We start from the raw sequence: 21,275 nt of genomic DNA, 5'->3' as shown, positions 1-21,275 counted from the left end.
ACACACCTCTCTCACCAGTGACTAGAGGACTGGGCAGCATGCAAGTCATTGGTTACCTTGGATGCTTTCGTCCATCCTATGAATTCTAGGATAATTATTTCTTTCATCAAATTGTCTTCTTTTTTATTTATAAAAGTTTATTAATTTATAAAAGTTTCCATTTCCACCCCTCCTCCCAACACCCTCCCACTCCCCCCACTCCCTCTCCTCCTCCCTCTCTATCCCCCAGAGCAGTCAGGGTTTCCTGCCCCGTGGGAAGTTCAAGTTCCTCCCCACTCCCTCCAGGTCCAGGAAGGTAGTATTGTGGGCAATGAAACCAGCACCGTACATAGAGGAGTGACCAGTTTCTGTGGCCTGGCTCTCCAGGGGAACGTTTCACTTGGGTCCCCGTGTTTCCTCTCTGCATCTCATAGGTTGCTTCTGGGGTTCTTCCCATGTCCCTCCATGGGACCTTTCCTTTCCTTTGAGAAAAAAGATGCCTTGGTGTCCTGCTGGAGTTACTGTTGCAGTTTCCCAGGATCCAGCATTTTTAGGTCAGTTACCCACATGTAGAATATTGTGTTCTGACAGCCTGGAGCTTTCTGTCAAGCTTGGGCATGAAGTGCATTTTCTGTAAGTTTGTTGGATTTCCCTGAATATAATCTTGTAGTATATTTTGATTGAGGAACACAATTGCAGACTGTGCTATAGACTCACCACGAATGCCATTTATAGTTGAATTAGGACATACAGTGTTTCCCAACCTCTGTTTATCTAGTTGTTCCAAATTCTTGATACTTTAGGCTACATTCTAAATAAAATTAAATCTTAGGGAGTTCTTTTATTTATTTGTTTTTGTAAGGCATCTGTTTAACTGTTTTTATTGCCAAGTCTATGATTTCATTGTTTTTAGCATGCAGGAACTGCTCTGCCCTGTTTAAAATGCTGGCTGAGATGTTCTTCCTTCTTCCAGGCCACTGACAGTTGCTCTAGACCTGCTCAGTGTGGGCAGATGAGGTGGGGTAACCAGCCTCCTCCAGCAGTCAACTGGAGCTCAGACCCACCATTCTTGTTTGGGACACCATTCCTTTTTTCCTTTCTTGCTCATGAATGTTTCCAAATTTCTATTCATTCATAATTTTGCCTCCTGGTATGAAGATTTAGAATAGTGCTAAGTTAACTAGAAGACACACTGTCTATACTGAGTGTCCTGTGTTCCCTCCCAGCTTACCCTCTCCTGAGTTTGCTTATCTGTGAAGAAAGCCGACAGCTGGTCACTGGCAGTGCGGACGGCCAGGTGAGTCGTGTGCCAGGCCTCCTGCAGCGCTGTCTCCTGCAGCACTGTCTCCTGCAATGTTGTCTGCCTCCTGCAGTGCTGTCTCCTGCAGCGCTGTCTGTCTCCTGCAGCGTTGTCTGTCTCCTGCAGCGTTGTCTGTCTCCTGCAGCGCTGTCTGTCTCCTGCAGCGCTGTCTCCTGCAGCGTTGTCTGTCTCCTGCAGCGTTGTCTGTCTCCTGCAGCGCTGTCTGTCTCCTGCAGCGCTGCCCCCTGCAGCGCTGTCTCCTGCAGTGTTGTCTGTCTCCTGCAGCGCTGTCTCCTGCAGTGTTGTCTCCTGCAGCGCTGTCTCCTGCAGCGTTGTCTCCTGCAGCGCTGTCTCCTGCAGCGTTGTCTCCTGCAGCGCTGTCTCCTGCAGCGCTGTCTCCTGCAGCGCTGTCTCCTGCAGTGTTGTCTCCTGCAGTGTTAGGACTGTGTCCCACTGTGCACCTCAGCACTGGGGTGGGGTTAGGGGGTCTTAGATCTGCAGCCGTGACCTTGGTCTGCACATTTTAACAATGCTGTGCAGTATCTGAATGTAGCAAAAGTTAGAATCACTTGCTCAGCCATTAGCATCAGATGACGTTAAAACTGAAGATACTTATTTTAAAAATTTAATGTAAACACTTTAGGTTTATTTTATAAAGACACTTGATATAAATATGATGAAGTTGTACATTTGGAAGCTAAGATAGTTTATTATTTAATGTAGACACTTTAGGTTTATTTTATAAAGACACTTGATATAAATATGATAAAGTTGTACATTTGGAAGCTAAGATAGTTTATTATTTAATGTAGACACTTTAGGTTTATTTTATAAAGACACTCGATATAAATATGATGAAGTTGTACATTTGGAAGCTAAGATAGTTTATTAGTTTGTTTTCTTCTTCATAAGCTCAGCTGTCATTATCGTGTGTGCTAGGGCCCAGTAACATGGTAGAAGCACTCGTGGCTCAAAGACTGTAGCATGTGCTGTGTAGGTGTTAGTGATCTTGGAACCCCAGAGGTGACTCTATGAATCACAACCATGTCTGACCTAAGGTTCTGGAAAGCTTTCCCCTGTAAGCACCTGCTTGGAAGCTGTGCAACTTTCAAAGAGGGGCTAAAAGCAACGTTCAGGACAGCCCAAGTGTCTAGGAGAACCCAGGAGCATATCTAATGCAGCTCATCTGTTCTGCCCCATGTTCCTTTGGATTTTACAGTAGTATCAGTTCTTGAAAGAGATCCGTGTCTACATGTTTTGTTTTTGTAGCTGTGGATATTTAGTTTGATGGAGAGGCACCACTATCACTGTGTGGCACATGTGGACCTGAGGAAGAAAAGTGAGACTTTCTCTACTCGAAGAATGATGGCTAGGCACTACAGCCTTCCAGGTGTGCTTCTTGTGCCCTGTAGGCCTCCTGCATGGGTGCAGCATTCAGAATCACCAGCATCCCCGTTGGACAGGGTGGGAGGTCCTGACTTCCGACACCACCGAGCCCCATAGGTTCTGAGCCCTGGACTGGAGGCTACGTCAGAGAGCACTGTGTGGAGTCCAGGCACTCAGAGAATTGGAGAACACACACCCTTGGGTTGGCAGCACAGCAGGGACTCAAGAGGGCAGGCCCTGCAGCATCTGAATGGTGCACTTGGGCAAACTGGTACATTGTCCCCAGGTCGCTGCTTCATATACTGACCCATCTCCTCCTTCAGGTCTCACACCCTGCCTCTGCATCCATGCTCACTCCCCTGAGCTCCTCACCAGCTCTGCTTCCACACTTGCACCAGCTTGCCCACACCCGTCTCCTCCATCCCTCTGGTGCTGCTCTAGGTCCCTGACGGAGCTGGCACTGACTCGAGGAGTAATGGCGTCTTTTCTCAGCGATGCTGAGAGCTATTATGGTGTGTGTACTAGTTCCCTTGTCACTCTCCTGCCCTATATATTTGTTCCCATATATAGTCATTCCTTCCTTAGTTTCTATTTTGTGTATGGCTTTAAATGATTTTTAAATTAGGTCAGAGATTACTGTCCTATATCTCTTTTTCTCTTAAAATATCAAGCCATGATTTTTGTCACCTTTTTTGTAAGCAGTTGCTCATTCTTTACTATGGCTCAGACCCATTTTAGGAATGGTGGCATTAGCCTCTGCAATGGCCGTCTCTTTCCCCATCCCCATCCTTTATAGAATCAATATAGGGTTCCCTTCAGATTTTTAGCTTTATTTTTCTTAGTACTCAAAGTCCAAATGCTTTTTTGATTCCTGATTCATTCTGGGAACATGCATTTCTGAAGCATCCTTGCATCTGTTCTTTTCTATTAACTGACCGCTAAGCAACTTTGCTTCTTAGGTAATCAATATTAACTCTGTTTTCTAGAAGACAGTCTGTACCACTCCAGACATGAAGTGGATAAAAGGGAAGAAGCTGAAGCCACATTCCCTGTCCTGAGCCTGGCACACTGTGACCTCTGCCTTCCGGACTCCCAGAATGGAGCGTGCGTATGATTAACAGGGCCAAAGCCTAAGGGGGCCTAAGTTCAGGTTTGTGAATGGTTAAAGGAAACAAGTATGTGTCTCTCTTATTGTTACTGAATGTAAGTATTCCAAAAATTGCATATTTTATCTTAGATTTAGTAAACTTTGCCGGTTTTATTTGAGAGATAACTTTTCTAGGCAGATGTAGGCAGATAGAGCCTCTGTAGCAGGACTTTTTCTTGGGTGTGACACATCACTCTTGGCTCACTCTCTTTCCTTCCAGGTGTTCCACACTAAAACTGATCCCAAGTGAGTTTGACTCAGTTATTTCTGAGCATGGTAGAAATATTATAGATTCTTGGGAACACAAGGAAGCATTGTCTCAGAGCCTGCCTCTTCCCCTGAGAGAGCTCAGCAGCTTTAGCCTCTGCAGTTCAGCTCTAGATGGGCGAGATTGCTCTCAAGTGAGGAGAGCTCATTTCACTGCCTGGGCCCTGGGAGTAGAGGACTCCTTTCTAGTTCGTGTTACGCTGGCAAAAGAGGCTGGAGGAGGGCTGGCTGGTTCCTGCCCTGAGTCACAGGACTTGTACTGAGAGTTCCTGCAGGCAAAGCCAGGGCCACCTTGATTTGTCAGGTGATGTGGGAAGTACTGGATGGTGTACTGTGGGTCTGAGGAGGGGGTGCCCGCTGCCTGCTCTAGTGAGAGGGCTCCAGCTGACTAGTGTTGGGAGAGGTAGAATGAAGGGACAGACAGTGCAGATGGGAGAGGACAGTTAGTGCAAACCAAGCTTGAATGAGGCTTATTGATAAAAAACAGATGCATGTTTGCTTTCTGATGAGCTCTGCACTGTGGACCAGAGCTCCTCTCTGAGCTGATCTTTATTTTCACTAGCGGAACTGGCAGCATATTCAGGTACAAGGACAGTGGTGACATTGTGCTGCTGAAGGTCAACACTCAGGAGGTCATAGAGTCTGGAAAGGAGCTGCACACACACAGGGGACTTTTCTGAGGGCCAAACCTTAGTTCTTTATTTTATTTTTCTATCTCCTGCTTGTTCCTACTCTGCTCTTTTTCTTTTCTGTTCTTCTTCCTTGTTGTTTTCCTTTTTCTTCCATACATTCTCCTCCTCCATCCTCCCTACGTTCTCCTCCATCTTCCCTACGTTCTCCTCCATCTTCCCTACATTCTCCTCCATCTTCCCTACGTTCTCCTCCATCTTCGCTACGTTCTCCTCCATCTTCGCTACGTTCTCCTCCATCTTCCCTACGTTCTCCTCCATCTTCCCTACGTTCTCCTCCATCTTCCCTACGTTCTCCTCCATCTTCCCTACGTTCTCCCCCTCCATCTTCCCTACGTTCTCCTCCATCCTCCCTACATTCTTCTCCTCCATCCTCCCTACGTTCTCCTCCATCTTCCCTACGTTCTCCTACATTCTTCTCCTCCATCCTCCCTACGTTCTCCTCCATCCTCCCTACGTTCTCCTCCATCCTCCCTACATTCTCCTCCATCTTCCCTATGTTCTCCTCCATCTTCCCTACGTTCTCCTCCATCTTCCCTACGTTCTCCCCCTCCATCTTCCCTACGTTCTCCTCCATCCTCCCTACATTCTTCTCCTCCATCCTCCCTACGTTCTCCTCCATCTTCCCTACGTTCTTCTCCATCCTCCCTACATTCTCCTCCATCTTCCCTATGTTCTCCTCCATCTTCCCTACGTTCTCCCCCTCCATCTTCCCTACGTTCTCCTCCTCCATCTTCCCTACGTTCTCCTCCATCCTCCCTACGTTCTCCTCCTCCATCCTCCCTACGTTCTCCTCCATCTTCCCTACATTCTTCTCCTCCATCCTCCCTACGTTCTCCTCCATCTTCCCTACGTTCTCCCCCTCCATCTTCCCTACGTTCTCCTCCATCTTCCCTACGTTCTCCTCCTCCATCTTCCCTACGTTCTCCTCCTCCATCTTCCTTGAAGTTCTCTTCCTAATATCGTCCCTGATTTCCCATCTACATTTTTTCTTCTACCTCCCTTATTCTTTCTATCCCTTTTATGCCTCCTAAGACAACAATTTTCATGCAAGAAAAGATAACCTCACAACCACAAGTTATATATTTTCCAAAAGCAAATTAAAATCTTTACACAGGAAAAAATTATGTGTGATCACAAGTTACATCTCTTTCTTAGAAGCCCACAAGTAGTTAAACATTTTTCTTTGTTTTAATTTTCCCACTATAACATCTTCACCCCAAATCAGTACTTCTTTTTATAGTTGATTAACAAAGTTTTAAGCACACCAGGTACATGTCAGCAGTTCCTTTGTTCTGGCGGGCAGCTGTTTGCAGTTTCAGTGTTGCAGATTCCTCTTCTCAGTTCTACTATAGAGAAACTTTCAGTGCTCAGCTGACCATCCATTTTTCTCTACACACAATAAGTCATTTAATTTCCTTTCACAACTTTGTTTTTTCAAGGTGCATACCAGGGTCTGTGATTAATTCTGTAAGGTACATGACCAAGGAACTCAGGCCTTTCCTTGAGTGTGGGGACATAATTGATTTATTTGATTATCAGCCTGTTTTTCTACAGGCAGAATTCATGGGTCTATTATATGCATGAAACTTCCTTGTTCTTATTTTCCATCTTCTGCAAATATCACTTCCAACAAAGGGTAACTAACTTCTAGCCTATTTTTATGTTTTTCGTATCTCTTATTGGAGCAATTTACAGAATTACCTAAGCTATTTCTCTAATTATCTTTACCAACTGTCTTAACCACCTGAATCTGTTAGGCTAACTCAGAAAATCCAGTTAAATCAGGTTTAACTAATCATCATTGCTCTTAGAAAAACCATCTTCATTATGATTTTCAAGTAAACTGTCCAGTGAGGAGTGGGGTTTTCCCAGGTAACAATCACACTATACAAGATACAGTGGGATACCTTCATATAGCAATCACACCATGCCAAATACACCAGGAACACGGCAGCTGCAAGCAGGAGGGAGCGCAGGAGAAGTAGAGGGCATTCCGGAAGCAATCCTCCCAGGCTTTGTCCCTTCGGGATGTACCCAGAGCAGCTTTGTTATCCTCTGGGCTGTGTTCTGGAAGCTCCATTGCTTCCTGCAGCTCCTCTGTCATTGCCACAGGCAGCGCTGATCTGAGCACTTGCCCAGAGTCTCACAGCGGCAGGCTTCTGGGTGACTTTGACAACTCAGGAGAAGGTGTAAACCACGGTTGTCAGAACTGAGCCCTGGCCGTGCTCTCACTCTTGGGGGTGCTTGTGTCCAATAGACGGGGTGGCTGCTCTCAAACTAACCACCTTTCCCGCGTATACTAGCTGAAGTGTCTGTGGAGACAGCGTTTGCGTTAGTCACACAGATGTGTGTCCGTCCTCACCGTATGGAGGAACAGGAATGCTGGGGAATGCTGTGGTGCTAACCTTAGGGAAGACTGTTTGTTTCTTCCTAAGATTAGTTTTTCTCCTGAGTGCACCAAATGCCTGTGGATTGGAAGCTCGACAGCTTTATTCGTATTTAACCCGGCAAGCATTGAATTGGAAGCTGCTTTACATTTCAAGGGTGAGATCTTGAACTCAGTAATCTTTGATGTTAGTCTCTTATAACTTCATTTTCTTAAAAAAGATAGACGGGGAAGGGGGTAAAAGTTTAGGGTAGAAAGCCTGACCATTTGAATTTGAGGATAAGTTTATCAGTAACCACACATGGCCACCTGCACAGACTGCCACCAACCTCCATGCTGCAGAATCTGAAGGACAGAGCTTCAGTTTTGCTCTGCAAGACATTCAGCACTTCCGTCTCTCAAGCACATCTCTCAGGCCTCTGTGGGGCCCTCCCCCGTCCTGGTGTGTCAGGATTGTGTGAACCCCTCCTTCATTCACTCTCCTCCCATCTTTGTGTTGGAAACCACGAGGCTCACTGTGTATCAGGTTCCTAGACACCTGCATGTATCAGGCATGGACCACAGGCTCCTAAACACCTGCATGTGTCAGGTATGGACCACAGGCTCCTAGACACCTGCATATATCAGGCATGGACCACAGACTAGACACCTGCATGCATGGACCACAGGCTCCTAGATACCTGTATGCATGGACCACAGGCTCCTAGACACCTGTATGCATCAGGCATGTACCACAGGTTCCTAGATGCCTGCATGTATCAGGCATGGACCACAGGCTCCTAGACACCTGCATGCATCAGGCATGGACCACAGGCTTCTAGACACCTGCATGCATCAGGCACGGACCACAGGCTCCTAGACACCTGCATGCATCAGGCATGGACCACAGGCTTCTAGACACCTGCATGCATCAGGCACGGACCACAGGCTCCTAGACACCTGCATGCATCAGGCATGGACCACAGGCTTCTAGACACCTGCATGCATCAGGCATGGACCACAGGCTCCTAGACACCTGCATGTGTCAGGCATGAACCACAAGCTCCTAGACACCTGCATGTGTCAGGCACGAACCACAGGCTTCTAGACACCTGCATGTATCAGGCATGGACCACAGGCTTCTAGACACCTGCATGCATCAGGCATGGACCACAGGCTCCTAGACACCTGCATGTGTCAGGCATGAACCACAGGCTCCTAGACACCTGCATGCATCAGGCATGGACCACAGGCTTCTAGACACCTGCATGCATCAGGCATGGACCACAGACTCCTAGACACCTGCATGTGTCAGGCATGAACCATAGGCTTCTAGACACCTGCATGCATCAGGCATGGACCACAGGCTTCTAGACACCTGCATGCATCAGGCATGGACCACAGGCTCCCACGGGTTCTTTCCCTCATGTTCTGTCAGTACTGCTGGCAACACTGGCAGTTCACTCTGAACACTTGGCATTGGTCTAGACAACCTACAGGAGGAGCTGTCCTTTGTAGCCCTGGGACAAAGACTTCCCCCTGTGTACCCACACTTCCTCCTGCCCAGAAGCCCCAGGCTCTTGTGTGTCTCAGGTCTGTTGTGTCTGTTCTTTAGATTCTGGGGCTTGCCTGCTGTTTGTGGCGAGCAGGGATGCTGCTTGGTCCTTTCCCCAGTTCTGTTTTCCATAACACCCCGCTCTGGTTAGGTACTCTGATCTCCTGTTTCTCCATACCTCGGCTGGGTAAATGTATGGTTCAGCACAGATTCTCCTTCCCCTGAGCTGTCTTTGCTTCTCGTCCCAGAGGTTCAGTGTGCCTGTCATTGTATTTCCTCTCGGCTGTGGCTCTGGCTGCTCACCCTTGCCAGCATTCAGAGCCTTACTCCCATGTATGCTTGTGCTCTGGCCTGTGTCTGGATTCCTTCCCAGCTGACTATGTGAAAAAGAACCCCTCTCTTTCCTCATTGTTTCCACAACTCTGGGCCTCTGTCCAGGCACGCACCTTACAGTGCATGAACACTAATTGTGGTAGTTGTAGCTAGACTGAACAAATGAGCCAATTTATTTTCATTTATCAACCTCTCAAATGTTTATTTTGATGAAAATTAAGAATTTCAGAGCCTGAGTGTCCAAGTTGCTGGGTCCTGTGCAGTGATGAGTGAGGCCATGAGCCCCAAGGTGAGTGGTGAGACTTGTGTGGTGTCAGTTCTGTCTAACGCACTTTCCTATGCTCTGACATGTACCTCTTCATGGTAACAACAGTCTTGGTGGTATTTCATATGTGAAATTATGACTTACTACACATGGATCTCCTGTTTGTAAATGTGCAGCAGATCTCACTGTGAAAGCTGTGTTTGTGACTGGAGAGTTGGGGTGCACCCACAGGCCCCCCAGCTCAGCCATGCTGCTAACCTTGTACATGTCCCACAGGCACTGTGCATGCTTTCATCTATGTTTGGAAACAAGATCGCCGTGTTGGAAGTCAGCCTGGCTGCTCTGCTGAGCTCTCAGAGGTGCCCTGGTGCCGGGAGGATGCTTTCTGTGCTGGCCAGGTACAGGCTTTCTGCATGTCGCAGTTGTGCGGGTGCTCACCACTTGGCTGCAGTTTAGATCTTTTCCTTGTGAAGAAATACTGGTGAACATTGGAAATACCCAACGAAATAATGCTCTGTGAAAGGACTAATGTTTTATGCCATGATTTTTATTTTACTCAAACCTAAATGCTTCATAGTTTAACATAAAATGCTAGTTTATTTTAAAGTAGAATATAAATTATAAAATAGCACTTTTCATTAAAACACATGAATTATTTTCTCATAAAGATAAGGACCTTGGTAGTTTTAATTTCCAAATATTGTAAATCTATATTTGAATGAGCTAATCTTACATTGTTCTTAAAAACGTATGTTGCATTGAAACAGTTCTATCAGATCATTTCTCTCACCGTGTGATTGTTTTTATTTTAGCTCCTGTGTCCTACCAACCTCTCCACTGTATTTTGGAGTCGTTAAGGAAAGCCTTCCTAAGCCTGCCAATAGCAAGCGACATGGTTAGTACAGCACACTCTGAAACACACGTGTGTTGCAGCCTTCTCCCCTTGCAGTCAGCATTGCTGCATCACTTTGGGACTTGAATTTGCCAAAAGATAAATTGATGTGGGATGTCCTTCTGTATATGTGTTGCTTTTGTTGGTTGATTAATGGTTTGGGCTAATGGCTGAACAGAGTATAGCCAGGCTGGAAATCAGAACAGAGACAGAGTAGGCAGAGTCGAGGGGACGCCATGTAGCTGCTGAAGGAGAAAGATGCTGGATTCTTATAGGTCACAGCCTTGTGGTTATACATAGATTAATAGGAATGGGTTAATTTCAGATGTAAGAGTTAACTAGGAATACCCCTGAGTCATCGACCAAGCAGTGTTGTAATTAATATAGTTTCTGTGTGATTATTCAGGTCTGGGTAACCAGAACACAAATGAGCAGCCTCTGCTTACAGTGAATCCAGTGTGGTGTCTTCTGTCGCTCAGATTTATTGCACATTATCTTCGATTCCACACCTCTCCCCCTGAGTTGTGCATAATTCACAGGAACTCAAGGGCCTGTCTCAATGATGCGTGATTTCTTGGAGGACCCTGAGTAGTCTGTTACTACATCATGCACACTTCGGTGTATGTTTCTGAGACATCTAGTCAGAATCGCATCCTGTCACAACTAGAAATAGTTTCTTGTATTAGCAAATCCATAATAAAATATTATTGACTGTTGAAAATATAGGTTTTGATTGGTTTGTTGTAAACTGTAGCCAAATAGTCCTCATGTTGATTTTTTTTCCAAAATATAGTTTTAAAATTACCTTCCATGTTAAGAAGGCAGAATTCATTGTGTCTCAGTTATCTATATTGTAGGAACCATTACTGACTGATGCTCTTTGTTTTCTTTCATTTTCCAATGTAAACTCACAGTCTCTTAAAGTCTCTTGATTGACTTAGTTAAGAAGATTAAGCCCGTCCCAGTCAGATCCATTGATTCATTCTGTGTATATACCACATCTATATGTTTCTTGCCCTTTACCCCCAGGCTCCTGTCTTGACCTCTTTCAGATCTCCAGACCTGGTTAGATGAGTCACTAAACCTCGCTTGTGTTTCTAGGACCCCTATCATTTGGGGGCATGCACCCCATTCTGAGGAGTAAGTCATTAAACCCTTGAATTTGATCTGTGAGGTAGGCAACCTGCCCCTGTTTGCACCATGCTTCAACCTAGTTGTCCCCTCAGTAGAATTCCTATCAGGTTGAGTCTGTGTGTTGTCCATTCCTGTGTGTTCTTCAAATAGGGACCCTGGACTAGACTGTAGTCCAAACATATTTGAAATACATGCTGTTGGCTGGGCAGGGCTGGGTACATGCCTTTAATTTCAGCACTTGAGAAATCAGAGGCATTTGAATCTCTGTGAGTTCAAGGTCAGCCTAGTGTACAAAGCAAGTTCCAGGATAGCCAGGACTATTACACAGAGAAATTCTCAAAAACAAGAAAGAAAATAAATGCACAGTGTTACAGTGTAGTATGGTTTCCACTGTTTTCTTGTACCTTTCATCTCTGTGATGAACTTTTGCCTGGTTTTTCTTTGACTTCTGTATGGAGCCTCCACATTTCATTAGGTCAGAAGAACATTTTGTTAAAATCTTCCTGGTTTAGGTAGTCTGAAATCGCGATGTTAAATGTTTGCTGCTTCTTTTATATCCTGTCATACAGCTGTGAGGAGTGTCATAGAGGACCGGCCCCTGGTTTTCCACAATAAGATCAGGTCATCTGGTTATACATTGGCACCGCAGTGAGTACCAACCATCCCGTCTCTTGTGTCAGTGGCAGAACTAGCTGCAAGAATACCACTGAGATGGGGTTCAGTATAAACACTGAATGTCTTGGAGGTTTCCACTGTGGACAGGGAGGGCAGGGACCTAAGCAGGATGAAAATGTGAGCTGGACCCCAGGGTACCACAGTCACCATAATGGTAGCAGCTGAACAGTCAACTTTTGTTAAATGCCTACTGGTTGTTGATCTCGGCTCAGCTTCTTGTGTTACTGTCAAATCATAAAGTTGGTTGTAGAGAGTGAGAAGCTGGTAGGTTAGAAAAGCAGATAAAGGTGATTCCTGACCTCATCATAGCCTGACTAAACATTTTCAATTCTTTTGAGCCCAGTCTCTCTGAAATTTGTGGCCTTTCTCTCTCTCTCTCTCTCTCTCTCTCTCTCTCTCTCTCTCTCTCTCTCTCTCTCTCTCTCGTGTAAACACAACCCGCTGAGCTCACTTGTGAGTTCCCGGGTGTCTGGTTGTTATTATGTAACCTATCAGTGAGTTCATCTTGGATCACAAACCTTTGATTAGAACAGATTTGTTGCCGTATCAGGATGTTAAAACTCAGAATATTTAAAATCTGAAGCAACAAGTCTAATGGTGAGTCTACTTATAGACCAGAAAACAGAAAGCATCTTGAGAGAAATTACTGCAAAGTCTTAAGGTTTCCCAGTCCTTCAAGAGTTTCAAATTTCTTAAAGACAAATTTATTTTTCTTTACAGTGTGTAGTTACAACACCCTTTCATCTTGTGTGTGTCCTTAACACGGTAGTCAAAGTTTCCCCGGGGTCTGGAGCTCCATGGGCTCCATGCACTTAGAACATGTGACAAGGTTTTGGTCTCTGCCATCTCCCAGTTGGTGTTCTCACCTTCATCCATGCCCACCCACTCAGGCCTCTCCAAGGCCTCTGACCTCGGCCATCCTGTGTGGAACTGCAGCTCTAGCGCCCTCAGTCCTCAATATCTTACCATGCCTTTTCTTTCCCCAATGGCAAGAGCTGTGGGGGCTGTTTATTTGTCTGTTCTGTAGACCTGTGCTTGGGGCAGCACCTGGCTCCTTAAATTCTCAGTTAAGACACTGATGAAAGACAGCAGGCAGATAAAAGGAGGGATGGATGGGTAGAGAGATGGGGATGTGGAGGGAGAGATCACAGATGGAGAGAAAGGTGAATAGATAGAGGGTGAGTTAGTCACAGGTGTGTCCCAACTGTGGTCCACTGGCCACATAAGCTCTAGGATAGTTATGATTGCAGCCAACACAAAACACTATGAGATTTTTGTGTGTTAAGTTTTAAAATTTGATTGAATAAGAATAGTTCTGAGCATGGACTTTCTAGATGACAGTGTGGCCCAGAGAAGATACCCCTGAATGGATGATGGCAGACGGTTGGATTGGGTGGATTGGAAATTCATACAGTAGAAGAACAAAGCAGCATTTTAACTGTGAGGTTAAGTGTGGATTCGGAGGATCCATGCTGGATGATGTGGGAGGCTGTGGTGGTCCTGATGCTGCCCTGGGACTTTGAGCTGAGAGGCATTAGATAGGATCCCTAAAGAGGAGGTGTAGCATTGTGGCATCTCTGAGTCAGGATGAGTGATCGTTCTTGGATTCAAGAACAGAAGGCTGCTGAGAAAAATTATGTAAGTTTGTACATGTTTAACTTTTCCTTGTAAAATGTAAATATCTTAAGAAATTTTGAATGCTAACTGTTGTAAGTGGTATATACATATGTGTATATGTGTTTTCCTTTCAGTGGGACTATGTTTTCCCCGAAGACCAACACCAAGCATAATAACAAAAGAACTTCCAAATGCAAGAGCAATCACAAATGGTATGTAATTGAGTGCGTGTATTAAATAAATTTGAAACAAAGTAGAAACACTCTTAAAGTGCTTTCTTGATTTTTAAACAGAAATGTGACTATATATGCATAAAATGAGTACAAATATATCACTGACATGCATCCTTCAAACAAAATACAGTTGTCGCATTTTAGTAGACCTTTGGGTGTTCGGCTCTTTTCATTATATTGCTAGTTCTGAAGTAGTGAGTTTTTGCTAAAATGCAGTTGTAGGAGAGTATTGTGTCTGTTGGCTGACCACGCCTGAGATGCATTTCAGGTCTCCGTAGTGACAGAGGGGCAGCTGCAGAGCCAATGTTGCTTCTTAGTGTTCATGTCTGGTCCATTGACCTGGCCATGCTGCAAACACAGCCTGAATGCACAAAGAGAGTTTGGGGCCTTGCTTGCCTCAGGCAGAACTTTATATGACATATGATGAACGTATGCTACATTTGATGAAAAAGAGATCTTGGACTGCCTAATGTCAGGCTCATCTTCACATACCCCCGCACCTACATCTGAGCAGTGACTGTTTTCACAGAGATGCTTATGGAACATGAGTACTTTGGATCAGTTGCACCTATTCCTGGGGCTTAGCGTGATGCTTTAAGACGCATGTACAGTGCTTCTTGACGAGACCAACCTACTTTCATCTACTACTCTTACTGTATTACTTTCCCAGTCTCTAGAATCATCACTATTCTATGTCCAGGTCAACTTTTAAAAAAAATTAAAGCTTACAAATATGAGCGAGAACGTATGATATTTGAGGTCTTGCATTTGGCGTATCTTACTCAACACCTTACATTTCTCATGCAGTTTGCTACAAATGGCAGAATGTTATTTCTTAATGGCTGGATTTCCTTTTATAAGATTTTGAAGCTGCAGGGCGATTGGTAAAGAAAAGTCCCCAGACTATCTTGATACAAAATATATAGCTTTAATAAACAGAAGTAAGACTTACAACAGCTTACACCAGAATCCAACCGATCCGTCCGGATGCAGGAGCCAGGCGAAAAGAGAGCTAGCAGAGCGCGTTTGCAAGGTTTATAGACAGGCTTTTGCCTGAGGGCGGCACGCTTCAAAAACAGAATATGATTGACTGAACTCCCCTATCATCTCCCCCTTTTTTCTAAAATAAGACAGAACCAAACAACTATATGCAATAGAAGCAAATAATAATATAAAGTTACAAACAACAAACAATGTTAAGCAAGAAACCTGTAACAAAAGTTCTGCTAAACATTCTATCTCAGGGAGTCTAAATAATGTAGATGGTAACTACAACTATCTAATCTTCAACTCCATCAAAGATCTGAGAAGGGAAATAATTTTACTCAAGCAGCCCGGAAGTACAAGCGGAAAACTTCCGAAATGTGCAACGAATGGAGGAGACAACTGAATACCTGAGCAATCATCCAAAGTTTCATATGCAATGTTGAGTCAACCAACTTTGGCTAAGGCCTGATGTAACTGACATGCCATTTTTCAAAGGCAAGAAACCTTTTAGGACTCTTTCACCCTGTCTTGGCAAGATAAGACAATCCTGTTTTTATCCATTTACGGATATTCTGTAATTCTGTCAGTGGTCGAGGTATGGGCTTTTTCTTTGCCCAAAGGCCAGTTCTGTCAGGAAGAAGACAAGCTCCATGTGGAGTGTCTTTGGTGCTCAACGTTCTCTCGGGAGTAGAGCGATGATGCCAGGAGCGATTGTGTCTCATAACTATAGAACTATGAGTTAGATTAAAGGTCATTTTTTACAGCTCTTCAAAGAGGTTGAAGATTATACTATCTATACTAAGTATGATCTCTATGCATCTAAATAACCTGATTAGCCTAAATATAAATATAATAAACATATATGACTATGGATCTAACTTGAAGACTAAGAGAATGAACAACTGTGCAATGAGTGAGGACAGTGACCTTCAAATGTAAACAATGTGTATAAATATCTTAATCAGAGGTAGGAATGTAATTATATGTGTATATATTAATACAAATAAAGATAGAAGCATACTCACATACAACATTCAATATATCAATGTACAAAAATCAACATCGATACAATTTTCTAAAACCAATAACTCACAAATACCAATATATTATTATTCCAATCAAATTACATAAATATTTTTCAATATATCAATGTAAAAAAATCAACACCAATACAATTTTCTAAAACCAATAACTCACAAATACCAATATATTATTATCCCATCACCAGTCAATCCCCCCCCCTTTTTTTTGATAAAAACCCTGAGTTTATAAAATACCTCCCCCATTCCCTCATCCCTATATCAATTATAACCAACCCCTAAATGATGTCCCTAAACCTGAGGGCAAATTCTACTGGGAGAGGGGACGTTGTCCTCTAAAATTGCTTCCAAGTCCCAGAAATAACCAAGTAAGAGGAATATCAGAAACCTCATGGAGGATATCCTCCATGGCGCAATTAAAAAGGCCATTGAATTTTTGGATAGTAATATTTTCTGACATGTTCAATCAAAAGAAATTGTATTTATTTATTTGTTTTCAACTGAAAAGAAAAATCTTACCTGTAATGACCCTTGTCTGCCAGTAAGCTGCGGGGGCACACCTGAATCCATGTGACAATGGCGCCGACCCGGAAAGCAAATTCTAAAATATATACTCTCAAATCCAGAGGTTAAATTCACAGATCGAGTGCTGGGGGAAGACAGTGCCCAATGGGGGTAGCAAAAGCCAAGGAAGTTAGTTGCGCGGCCCCGCAAATGCGGCTAGGAACTGGCTAGACCCCAGGTGCGGTGTGCGCTCAGGCCGCTAGGCCCGTGCCACGAGGGGGAAAAAGCCCCACGTTGGGCGCCAGATGAAGCTGCAGGGCGATTGGTAAAGAAAAGTCCCCAGACTATCTTGATACAAAATATAAAGCTTTAATAAACAGAAGTAAGACTTATAACAGCTTACACCAGAATCCAACCGATCCGTCCGGATGCAGGAGCCAGGCGAAAAGAGAGCTAGCGGAGCGCGTTTGCAAGGTTTATAGGCAGGCTTTTGCCTGAGGGCGGCACGCCCCGAAAACAAAATATGATTGGCTGAACTCCCCTATCAAGATTTATTTTAATTTTAGTGTTTATGTCTGTCAATGCACGTGTGTGTGTCCACAGAGGCCAGCAGAGGGCGTCACACCCATGCCATTGAAGTCACAGGCCAATGTGAGGGTCCTCGTGTGGGTGTCAGAGATGAGACTCGTCCTGAAAGGACAACAAGTGTTGTCAATTGCCGAGCCCATGTCTGAATACTTTTTCATGGTGCATATATACCACATTTCTTTTCATTCCCATATCGATCAACCTAGGTTGATCTGTATCTTAGCTGCATGAACAGTGCCTCAACAAACACAGACAAGCAGGAGTCTCCTTGGTAGTGATTTTATTTCCCTTGAGTCTGTGCTCAGGAGTAAGATGGATCATATGGTAGTTTTCATTTTAGTTTTATGAGGCATCTCCATTAGTGTGTTTCATGGCAGCTGGTATAATTCACATCTCCTCTAACAGTGGGTTAAGGGCTTCTCTGTTTTCACATCCTGACCAGCATTTGTTATTTATTTTTTATTTTTGGATAGTAGTCTGCAGTGACACTGTAACTCACATCAAGCTGTGTTTTCCTGTCATCAGGACACAGGGTCTCGGTCATTGCATTCCTTTGGGGAGCCTATGCTCAGAGTACTTTATAAGGGTGTTTAATATTCTGGGTTGATTTGAGCCGTGCATATTGGCATTTTTCTTAAATATTATTTGTTCTTTTTTTACTTTTCCTGTCAATTTCCACTAGTTTCCTCATCAGTAGGTGACCATATACCTATAGCATAAGGTGTCTGATCCCGTAGAGTACTTACTTGGATTTCCAGTGATACTGGGCCCCGAGAGTGACCTGAACCCCAAGAGTGACCTGAACCCCGTGCTCTTCGTGGCATTTTCTCCTATAAGGAGCCCTGTTCACACACTGGGATGTTTTCTTCTGTTACGACTGTTTTATACTCTGAGCAAGCCACTTCTTGTACAGTTTTGGCTCTCGGGAGAGGAAGCAAGAAGGCATGGCTCTGGAAGGACCCTGAGGCTTAAGAATGGAGTCTCCCCAGGAAGCAGTTTCCAGAAGCTGACAGGTGTGGAGAAGGAAGAGCAATGCTCATTTTCTGGAGGCAAGCCAGCATCACCAGCTCCCACTAAATTGAATGTATAAACCAATAGCCCGACCTTCAGAATAGCATCCAGGCAACCAGCTAGACCCCTCTGGGGTGACTGATTCTGCCATAACCATGTCGGCAGGCAAGCTCATGTTCCCTCAGTGTGGGAGTCTGGAAGGGAGAGGATGCCAGGATCGACATGCTGGTTTAGGAAAGTGGGTCTTCATGGCTCAGTGAGTCCTTAGACCACAGACTGCCGAGAGCCTCGCGAACTCTGCTCAGTGGAGCCCTGCATGTCTCTAGTTAGGTATGCAAAGTGCATTTCTGGCTTAGGGTATTTTCCACTTATGGGTTTATCAAGCCACGACTGTAGTTAGTATAATAATCCCAACTCATAGATGTATGACACTAGGGGCTTGGAAGATGGCTTCGTGGATAAGAGTGCTTGCTATGCAAACAAGGATCTGAATTTGAATCCTTAGTACCCACCTAAAAGCTGAAGAATGACATCGTGGTTGACCTCTGGTCTCCTTATGCACCTGCCCACATGTGTACTTGCACTCACACCTGTGTACCTGCACATGTTCATACTACACACAAACCCACAAAGATACGTTTTTGACAATACACAATATAAATCTGTTTCAAAGAGTTGTTCATGATTGTGACTATAAGATTGTATATAAATTTTCAGCTTTAGTCATATAAAAGGATATATCTAAGTAGAGCGAAATATACTTAATTTCTAGTTTATTTCTAATCTCCCTTTAACTTATCTCTTGGTTTATACTATGACCTTTCTTAAAGTAAGGAATACTCTTTGGAGCATTGCCTACCCAGAAATCTCAGCAGGCAGGTTGCGGTGGCCCAGGATCCTGTTGCCGTGAGCTGTCTGCAGTACTCAGGTAAGCCTCAGAACCATTTGCCCTTCGTACCTGCAGCTGGATTCTGCCCACTGTTGTGGGGTAAATTTGTTTTTGAAGATCTTGGTTGTATTGGTCGGGATTCTCTAGAGGAACAGACCACATAGAATAAAAATAGACATGGGATTTGAGTGACTTGCAGACTGTTGTCCAGCTAGTTCAACAATGTCTGTTTTCTGATGGAAAGGCCAAGAATTCAGGAGTTGTTCAGTCCTTGAATCTGGATGTCTCAGCTGGTTTTCAGGCTGTGTTGGGATCCCGGAGAAGTAGGTTCTAACACCAGTGAAGGAATGCCTCAGCAGCAGGATAGATGAACTTGTCAGCAACAGTGAAGAGCAAGTAGGCAAAAAGCAAGAGCTTCCTTCTTTCATATCATTTTGTGCAGGTTGCCACCAAGTGTGATCCAGACTTAGGGTGGGTCTTCCCACCTCAACTGATCCAGACTTAGGGTGGGTCTTCCCACCTCAACTGATCCAGACATAGGATGGGTCTTCCCACCTCAACTGATCCAGACATAGGATGGGCCTTCCCACCTCAACTGATCCAGACATAGGATGGGCCTTCACACCTCAACTGACCCAGACTTAGGGTGGGTCTTCCCACCTCAACTGACCCAGACTTAGGGTGGATCTTCCCACCTCAACTGATCCAGATTTAGGGTGGGTCTTCCCACCTCAGATGATACAATCAAGAAATCCTCCACAGGTGTGCCCAGCTTGGGTTTTAGTTGATTCCAGATGTAGTCAGTTGACAGTGAAGACAAGTATTCACATTGGGACTGATTTTCATAAGCAGTGGTTAGCTCTAGAGTGAAGTGAGGCTTCAATTGTACTTTATGAGGGCCATCTCAGGACACGTCTGTCCTTAGTACTGCCAAGTGATACTCATATATTTTTCATGATGACCCCTTCACACAGGAGCCTAGTAAGATGACTTTTCATCGACAGAAGCTAGATATGTGACCACAGAGGGATAACAAGGTGGTCTTGAAACTGCCTGTGAGTTGTGTCTGTCCCTCAGGTGGACCCTGTCTCACAGGGAAGAGCAGCGCTCGACCTCCCCAGGTGCTGCTCTAGTCTCAAATGTACCCCAGCTGCCTTCTTCCCAGAGCTCTTTCATGTCCTCTCACATTTTTCTTGGTAGTGTTTGAAGGGGGTGAAGTGGCCGTTTGTGAATATTGGTGGTTCTGTGACCTCCTTCAGAGTGTTTTTAGTGGGTCATCTAGAAGTTATCACAGTTTATCACTCTGGATAAAGGGACTCTTCTTTTCAGATAGACAAACACCTTTTGACAACTGAGTGTGCGCTGCTGTCAGTGGGCATCTTTGATGTTTGCTGTGCTCACTTTATGAATTGCATATTTGGTGAAGACCCCCACTTTCACCATTGTGCTCTTGTAGTACAGCAGCCCTGCAGCCTGGGGCTCAGCCATGTCCCTTTCTTATCTTCTGTGAGTGGAAGGCTGCAATGATCCCAGAGACAGCTGCTCTGTGTGGGTTCTGGGGAGGGCTGGCTCAAGGCCTGATAGGTCTTGGGAGTCTTGTTATGTGTTGTTTCAGATGCTTCACTACCTGAGAAATAACTGTTTATCTTAATGTTCTCCACGTTAACAGTCGGTTGATCAGTGGGATTCCCATGTTATGATTTTACTGATCTGTTTATTTAATTTGCTAAACAGGGGACGGACAGCGGTTGGCCTGTGGCTTAGCTAACCATCTTTCACTGGTCTTTGATGCTAGCCTTTCTGGAACACCTGCTGCTTTTTCAGGTATCCTAAATCTTGAGGAATGGGAGGTGAGGGAGGGTGGGTGTTGTGGGCTGTGCTTGCCAGCAGCAGACTGAGCTCCAGTTTAGTACACAGTGGCTCTTGGGTGGGCTTGGGCTTTTGGGACAGATTACGGCCAGCTACTACACCAGGTGGAGCCTGCATCCTTCCCAGTGTATATGTTCTGTAAGAAAGCAGCTATAGCTGGGGCCCTTGTGGGCGAAAGTCAGCATTTGAATGGTTTGGGGCAGTAAAGGAAGTCCACTTTTACAGAGATATGTTTAATTTAATAAAAAAATTTCACTGAAGTGTAGTTTGAAATTTGGTAGGATTTATAATGGATTGGTGTGGGAAGTCCTTCTGTATATGTGTTGCTTTTATTGGTTAATGAATGAAAAAGCTGCTTTCAGCAAATGGCTTAGCAGAATATAGCCAGGCTGGAAGAGATATCTATAAAGATAGTAGGCAGAGTCAGTGAGAAGCCATGAAGCTGCTGCTGGGGACAGACGTACTGAACCTTGATGGTAAGACACAGCCACGTGTCAATACACAGATTAATAGAAATGGATTAAATTAAGATGTGAGAGCTAGCTAG

General features: G+C 44.6%; 2 protein-coding genes across 4 annotated transcripts in view; one reads left to right on the top strand and one right to left on the bottom strand.

Moving 5' to 3' along the window:
* Wdr27 (WD repeat domain 27) overlaps nt 1-21,275 on the top strand; it is a 144,796-nt gene that overhangs the window by 29,881 nt on the left and 93,640 nt on the right. For all 3 annotated transcript variants that reach the window (XR_015734715.1, XM_087896115.1, XM_087896122.1), the window contains exons 7-17: nt 1,206-1,276; nt 2,549-2,669; nt 3,652-3,769; nt 7,212-7,315; nt 9,246-9,313; nt 9,566-9,687; nt 10,102-10,184; nt 11,885-11,963; nt 13,742-13,819; nt 18,801-18,898; nt 20,594-20,683. Coding sequence is in view for 2 of the 3 variants with exons in the window: in XM_087896115.1 (XP_087752241.1) it covers nt 1,206-1,276; nt 2,549-2,669; nt 3,652-3,769; nt 7,212-7,315; nt 9,246-9,313; nt 9,566-9,687; nt 10,102-10,184; nt 11,885-11,963; nt 13,742-13,819; nt 18,801-18,898; nt 20,594-20,683 (1,032 nt within the window). In the remaining variant the exon portion in view is untranslated. The remainder of the gene's footprint in view (nt 1-1,205; nt 1,277-2,548; nt 2,670-3,651; nt 3,770-7,211; nt 7,316-9,245; nt 9,314-9,565; nt 9,688-10,101; nt 10,185-11,884; nt 11,964-13,741; nt 13,820-18,800; nt 18,899-20,593; nt 20,684-21,275) is intronic.
* LOC148123588 (uncharacterized) lies at nt 4,225-5,657 on the bottom strand. The gene is made up of 3 exons (XM_087896300.1): nt 5,181-5,657; nt 4,868-5,128; nt 4,225-4,467 (listed from the first exon to the last, which is right to left on the bottom strand). Exons 1-3 carry the CDS (start codon nt 5,655-5,657, stop codon nt 4,225-4,227), a joined length of 981 nt encoding a protein of 326 aa, XP_087752426.1.

The sequence above is a fragment of the Myodes glareolus genome, chromosome 1, assembly GCF_982192425.1.
Source record: "Myodes glareolus chromosome 1, mMyoGla1.1, whole genome shotgun sequence".
NCBI lineage: Eukaryota > Metazoa > Chordata > Mammalia > Rodentia > Cricetidae > Myodes > Myodes glareolus.
Note: the sequence above shows the minus strand (reverse complement) of the source record. Positions and strands in the feature narration are given on the sequence as shown.